The sequence below is a fragment of the Chrysoperla carnea genome, chromosome 1 (assembly GCF_905475395.1).
Source record: "Chrysoperla carnea chromosome 1, inChrCarn1.1, whole genome shotgun sequence".
Taxonomy (NCBI): domain Eukaryota; kingdom Metazoa; phylum Arthropoda; class Insecta; order Neuroptera; family Chrysopidae; genus Chrysoperla; species Chrysoperla carnea.
This window is the reverse complement of record NC_058337.1, coordinates 36,952,759-36,960,510: the sequence shown is the minus strand read 5'-3', so window position 1 is coordinate 36,960,510 and position 7,752 is coordinate 36,952,759. Positions and strand designations below refer to the sequence as shown.

General features: G+C 30.8%; 1 protein-coding gene across 1 annotated transcript in view; it reads left to right on the top strand.

The window, feature by feature from the left end:
- Positions 1-2,007: 2,007 nt before the first annotated feature.
- LOC123303229 (synaptic vesicle glycoprotein 2A-like) overlaps positions 2,008-7,752 on the top strand; it is a 45,822-nt gene continuing 40,077 nt past the window's right edge. Inside the window, exon 1 of the mRNA XM_044886268.1 lies at positions 2,008-2,103. Coding sequence (XP_044742203.1) covers positions 2,073-2,103 — 31 coding nt within the window. The 5' untranslated portion in view covers positions 2,008-2,072. The remainder of the gene's footprint in view (positions 2,104-7,752) is intronic.

The following is a 7,752-nucleotide window of genomic DNA, read 5'->3' as shown; positions in this document are numbered from 1 at the left end:
ATTTAGAGGACAAAATTTTTAAGAACCACATGCTATCCTTCAACCCGCTTTTCCTCGCTTAGTCCACTCTATAAACATCAACTTTACTTACATTCCCTTGGAAAATAACGGGGCATTCAACCATGGAGTTCGCTGTGCTCCTTTAAAGAATGAAATAAGAATGTAATACAATATACTTTTCTCTCATTCGTTTCTAGTAATGATCCATTTAGTGAATCATTGATTCATTTAGAGATCCACCCTTTACCTCAATTATCCCCTATACATACTGCAATACACACAATGTCAACTTTGACGACCCAAGTGCTACCCTTCAACCCGCTTGTTTTCGCTTAGTCCGCCCCCTAAAGATCCACTTTACTTACATCTCGTTGGAAAATAAGGCACCATTCGGTAATGGAGTTTGCTGTGCTCCTTTAAAGAATAAAATAAAAGAGTGATACAGTATAATTCTGTCTCAAACCAGGAGCACATATCACGGGTGCTTTCCTTGCGGGACTGGTCATATTTCACGAGTACGGTCAAGTCACTTTGAGCAGCCCTGAGTAATATCAGATCTTTTCGTTCTCATTGCGTAAGGTCAAACAAACGACCCCGCAATATTAGATAGGAAAATGGCTTTCTGTGAAACATTTTCTAACCCATCCTAAAATGTTCTTTGGATCATTCTGATCAAAAGCTCTCACGGCAAGGACGACAAGGAAAATGATTTTCTGTGAAACTTTTTCAAACTATCTCCAAAATGATCTTCGGATCGTTCTTATATCAAGCTCCCACGGCCACGAAATTTTAACGGGTAGTTTTCGAGCTACGGGCGATGAAAGCTGCACATACATAGTTATATAGCCCTTAGCTCGAAAACTAACCATTAAAAAATTTTGTGGTCGTTTTTGATCAGAATGATCCAAAGAACATTTTAAGGTGGGATAGAGAAAGTTTCACAGAAATCCATTTTCCTATCTAATATTGCGGGGTCCGTTAAATAAGTAGAGTCGCAGAAACGACGCACCGAAGTTCGAAAATTTGAACAGTAAAACGGATTTGAATGCGGTTTTCTGCATTCGATTCGTTAGAGCGTCAGGAAATTTTGTGATCAAAATTGATTTACAAGAAATTAAAAATATGCAATTTGCATAAATAATATGCATTTTATAATTGCATTTTAAATTGAACGTAAATATAATCAATTCATAATTCGGTTAAGAGTGATGAAAATGATGCCAAACTTGTTACACGGGGATTCTTGGGGTCGCTGAACACGAATATGGAATATAATTGGTCTCCGAGGTGCCTGAGACCCAGGGTGAACGGTATCCCCGTTGTCTCTTAGAGTTTTCGGGCAATTCGTTATATAATCAGTCTCAACTGGTTACTCGGGGGTTTTTGGAGCCACTTAACACGAAAATCGAATGCTTTTATCCGATTGGAGTGCTTTTAGATTTTTTGATAATTAATAAAACTAATTATCTTTTTTTTTTTAACAATTATTTTATTTTTTGTTCAAATTTGGAGAATTTATAGTTTTTTTCGGCGACGAGAGACACTCTTCGTAAACTGGAAACTACGGCCCAATACAGGAAAGATAAAGATGGCAACTTTAAACTCAAAGCAAGGCTCGTCAAACGACAAGCTTTAAGACCGAGCATTGTAAGAAACGTTTCATTCAACTCAACCTGTATGATTGATATTTTTTTAATATGTACTTCACCTGTTTCAACTATAGGTAATAATGGTCAAGCAATACCTAACTACCTACCTATATTGTAGATATTACACGATATGATTATACATATAACGTATAGTAAATTAATATCAATCATAATATATAAAATTATTATATATAACTTAAAATCTATGTTATTATAAAGTATACCACGGACTGACTTAACTTTAATCAACTCTCTTATATCTTATATGTTGTATTGTTGTAAAAATATTTCATATTTCGAAGAATTTTCAAGCGGGTTTTTGTATTATATTCTTTTTTAACATTTTTATTTGCACAGTGCTTGTCGTAACACTTTTTTTTTTTAAAAACTGTTGATTTAGTTTCATTTTTTTATTTTTAAATAATGAGTGGTGAGCAAAAATTTACAAGTAAAGGTGAGTTTTGTAAAATATTATATTTTGTTTATTATTGTGAAATTTATTTGTTTTTATCCAAAAAAAAAAATATTTGTTTACAAAATTAAATCAGTGATTTTTAAAATATAATTGTTTTAAAAAATTTGAAATTTGTAAAAAAGTGAAATGTTTATAGGATTTGTATACCATGCATATATGTAATATGCAAGGTATACTAAGTTTAGTCCCAAGTTTGTAACGCTTAAAAGATATCAAGCTGAAATTTTTACAGCGCGTTCAGGACGTAAAAAGTGAGGTCGAGTTCGTAAATGAGCAACATAGGTCAATTGGGTCTTGACATATAGGTCCGTAAGACCCATCTTGTAAACCGTTAGAGATAGAACAAAAGTTTAAACGTAAAAAATCTTCCTTATCAAAAAATAAACAACTTTCCATTGAAACATTTTTTCGCAAGCATCACTGTTTACCCGTGAGGGCGAAAATTAGAGTAAATTGCATAGTATGTATTATAAAGCGATATCAGTTACGTGTGTGTGACATGTATGTATGTGTAATGTGATAGAGTAATCAACACTGCCTATGCATAGTATTTTAACAATTAACTCAGTCAATTGTTTGTTTTCACTTGTTAATTTTAAATTATAAACTTTACACGCGATAAAAAATTAAAAAAAAATATATTTTTAGGGAAATAGTTTGATTATACTAAAAGTAGAAAATAGTTTTTCTAATGAATGCCTCGTACTATTTGTAAAAGCTGGACGCGCCAATTTAAAATATTAAGGATGATTCGCGCCTCAAGTTTTTACAAATAATCATGTATGACTGATTCATAAGAACAATTATTTTCTACTTATTAGTACAATAAAAGCTTTCGCTAATAAAATACTATTTACATTTTTAATTTAAAATTAAAAAACGTATGCATCAAATATAGTGGAAGTGATGGGAAAATCAAGTGAGTGGAAATATTTACTTGCAAAAGTTCGAGAACATGCATATAAAGTTAAATAAAAACTTTTTTTCTGTCTCCGGGTGGAAAGTGTCATCTTTCACCCCGCTGTGATAAATGAAGTTATCGCTTTCCGCCTCCATCTAAGTGCTAAGAGATATCGTGAGCTTCGCTGGTGAGTACTTATGCAGATATTCAATTCCTACTCGGCCGCAAGGGTCCATATTTTTGCTTATTTTTTAGGGCACTTAATCAAACCTCGTTTTCTGACGATTTTTGAATGTTGTTGATTATTTACTGAACCGACTGATTTAAACTTTCTTATCATATTGCTCTTATGAGTATATGAAAATCAAGTACCTATATTTCATTTTGTAAATTTGATGTCCGCTACCAATGTAGTGATTCTTTTTCTAAATTAATTCAGGATTAGTTCTTTATTTCTGCACGATTTTCCATGAAAGGACTTTTCCTCGCGTCAATAGTAAGTTCCCAAGATAATTTTACTTTTGGTGTGTGACAAGTAAATTTGCCGCTCGCAGTGGGTAATTTGTTGAACTGTTAATGTTCAAATCTTACATTTTTTCTTCTTTTATAAATGATTCCGTCAATTTTGTGTTTACTCTTGCACAGAGCGGCAGTTACCCTCGAATCTAGCACCATTGCAAAGAAAGGATGTCTAAAAAAACACAGTAAAAAAATTTACTATTTTCAAGAAAATATGTTCTTAACAGGGTAACAAGTAAATATTTTCTTGACTCGAGAAAATTTTTAAGCATTGAAATACTTATTTTGGTCGTTGACTCATATAATTTTTACTTATTAGGTACAATTTCTTTTGAGTAGTTGACTGACTAATATTACATAAAATGATCAGCTCAGCAGACTATATTGAATACAAGAGAAGCCAAAGGCAACAGAAAAGTAGACTGTAAAGGTCATTTCCGAATCAATAAGTGAAAATTTTATATAATTAATAATTGTCATAATTATATTAATTAAACATAATAAAAGTTGATATTACAACTTTTTTTTTGTTAGAGAAAATTTATTGTATTATCAATCAAATAATATAAATGTCTATAAAGCATGTTTAATTAACAATTAGTAGGTAATATCTGATATAAATTATTCTAACAATCTTAAATAAAATATTCAATCGACCTTTAAATCAAAAAATGAAAAATTTAAATAATCAAAAAAAAACTTGATTACTAATAGTGTACAGACTTATAGCTTTGACCTTACATATAATGATCTACGCATTTTCTTATTTTAAAAAGAGGTGGCCTCAGAAAATCGAAATAAGGAACTACACTACCAAGAGATAAAAGGCAGCTAAATAACATGAAATACATCTCGAAAACTACAGGACTTAACGTGAAAAATTATCAAATTAAATTTTAAATATCTCAATTTTCTATTTCTGCGTCTTCTAACAAAATCAATCCGCTGCTAGATTTGTTCGTATAACTCGTTCAGTGAACGAGTTCGTTTCGATATGTTAGCCACACTGAAACCTCCCAAATTTTTCCTCGTTTTGGACAAAGCTAGAAAATAGGGCACTTAACGTGTCACGACATCTTACAGTCTATATTGGTAATCATAGTTTTTTTGGACAAAAATGATTGCGCAAATTACGAGAGTGGCAACTTCTCTTTAATCAGAAAGTAGCCAAGACTATATTAGGCGAGAAACGTTTGTTTTCTTTAGATTACGTTGCATATTCCAAATTAGCTCATTATAAGCGATTCACTTTGATATTTATTGTTTTATTAGTCTTCTATTTTTTGGGGTAGCCTCAAACATAACAACCCAGCAAAATCGATTTTTTTATATAATGCTCTATCAGTTTTCTTGCTATGATTACGATCATATTAATATATAATAAATATTATGTATTTTTTCGATTAATTATTTGAGTCATTTTACTAACAATAAAAAAAAATTAATTATTATTGTTAAATAAACCAACAATAGTGATTAATACGAGAAGCTAATTGTTTAATTCGTAAACACTTAAATATTCCATTTTATTTATAATTAATCATTTTCTTACAAGTCAGAAGAACAATGATTCTTCTTTTTCTTAAGTCAGAAAAACAATTGGTCCTTCTTGTCAACTGGTACTTAATGATTAGTTTACACAAGGCAGACAGTATTGTTTATAATTTTTTGTATTAAATAGTTGCTGCATGTCTCTACACCAGATGGACACTCTAATTGTAATAAATACTTCAAACTTTCCTACAAAATAACAATTGATTCGCTAATAATAATAATAAAGAATAACAACTGTGGATAATTTCAACTGAACATGAAATTCTATCAGAAACAAACCATACCTAGAGCAAAAAAAGAAAAAATTCCACTAGACAAAACTAGACCATTTGAAAAATGATTTGATGCCCAAATTTCGAAGAATTACTTACTTTGCTTGTTAAAAGTACGGTTGGGTACGATAAATATACGATACGATACGATAATAACATTATCGGGTACGATAATAACATTTGATTATTATCGTACGATAATAACATTTGACTTTATCAAACAAATTTTTTTTAAATAGCCCAAATTTGGAATAATAACAACACACTTTTTTAGTCATTACCATTTATTTTTCTCTAATAGTCCCAAAAATGCTTTTTTTTTTAATTAATTTAAGTAAAGAACCCCGAACATTTAACATTTAATTTTCTAGATAAGCGGAAATTTTTGTTAGGCGTCCAGATATAAAGTTATTCTCGGTATCTATAATTTATGGGTTTTATTTAGATTAAAGCCTACATAGGGTTTTCCTTCCATAGAAATCCCTGTTAATATTCTATAACATAATGCAGAGAATATAATTTCCTACAAATAGCTGAATCCAAAATAATACCGTCAAATTTTTACTCTATTGTTGTATGTGGCGCTGTGTGACTTGCAGCGCTGCCTTCTTGAAATCTCATATCAATGAGATCTAAATTAGAGACGAAACGAATATCCGGTAACTATCCGGTTTCCGACCTATCCGGCCTGTTTTCATTATCCGGCCGGATATTAGATAGTAATTCAGTATCCGGCCGAATTCCGGATAGTAAAATTTATTTTTGTTTTAATTATCGTACTTCAAAAATGTTTGTTTTTTGAATTATTTTAGTACTCAAAATTAACAAGTGGCAAGCAAAATTTGGTGAATGAATACCAAATTTTCCGGATTGTTGGTAAGAGGTGACTCCGCTTGGTTTCATATACCAGACCAGATTCTGAAAACATCCTTTCGCTGTAAACGCTTCTGCCAAATGCAGAAAGTTAAATTCTAAAAAATCTTGACAACTGCGGGTACTGATTCAAATTAACTGACCACCAAATGTAAATGTAAAGGTCGTGATTGCGATCGATTCGAGACGTCTTTAAGAAAAAGTCAATCTCGTTAGCAATTAGATTTTGTTTTTCTTGATCGTGACAGTCACTACTACTATCCTTTGCCACTTCATTGAAATAGTCCCAAAAAGTGTCATGAGCTTCAAGTGTGAGCAGGTGATGAATTGTTACTGACAAAAGAAGATTCGTCGTTTTTTTATATACTTTATCATGATTTTTTGTCGGACTTTTTCTTTTCAGAACTCCTAAATAGCCTGACTTGAACTACGACAACAAGTGAAATAAATTGGAACTACCGAGCCGAATATCCGGCGCTCCGGCTTCGTATTTTGTCCAATAACCAGTATCCGGCCAAACCAGTATCCGTTTCATCTCTAATCTAAATGTTTCATATTTAGGTCATAAAAAACTTACTATCATCTACCTGTACCTGAATTTATAAAATACAGCAAAGGTATATACTCAACAGTGTAAATTTCTATGATGATTTCCGTAAAAATAACTAATTCAATGCATGTACCTCTATAAGTTCATAGCCGCTATTTATACCAACATAGCCGCTATAAGTTTCATAACAACTTTGTTATTGAAAAATCCTTTATAATTCTGATGCATCTAAAGATTCTAAACAATGCATCTGAACTCAATATGAAATAATTGTCAATTTTGAAAAACAACGGAAAGTACTTATCTCAAAGAAATAGTGTAAATACAAATTCAAAATTTGTGTGAAATTACTCATTACTAGGGTAGCCTTGAATTAAACAAATGTTACACAATACTTAAATTGTTATGTAAAATTAATAATAATATTAAAAGAATTCTTATTTTCATTCGTATTTGAATGGGTCTTTCCCAAAAATCCACAAATATATTGAAATACACAATTTTTTACAATCAAATTCTAACTACGAATGTGTAATTGTATGTTTGAAAATAATTTCGAATAGATACTTTTATAATTTTAAAAGTTTTCCACTGCTATGTTCATCAATTGGAAATTTAAAGCTGAAAAGTATAAAATTCGACAGCATCTATTTGTGCAGTAAAAATAAGATATTATTTAAATTTACGAAGGAATAATTTCTATACGTTTACTGTGTAACACGAAAAATATATGCACAATAAAAATTATATATTTTTATTATGAAACTGAACTTTGTTTAATTTTTTCGATTCTTTCTATTTGTTCAAAGAAAAATACATAATGTGAGTTTTCCATTGAAGTGTACAGTCTCGCCCTCATAAGAAATTCAATCTGGGGAAGTGGAAAACAGAAAATTTTTTAGTTTAAACCCTCTTCCTAAAAACATGCTTATTTTTCCTTACCAATATTATGCTTAACT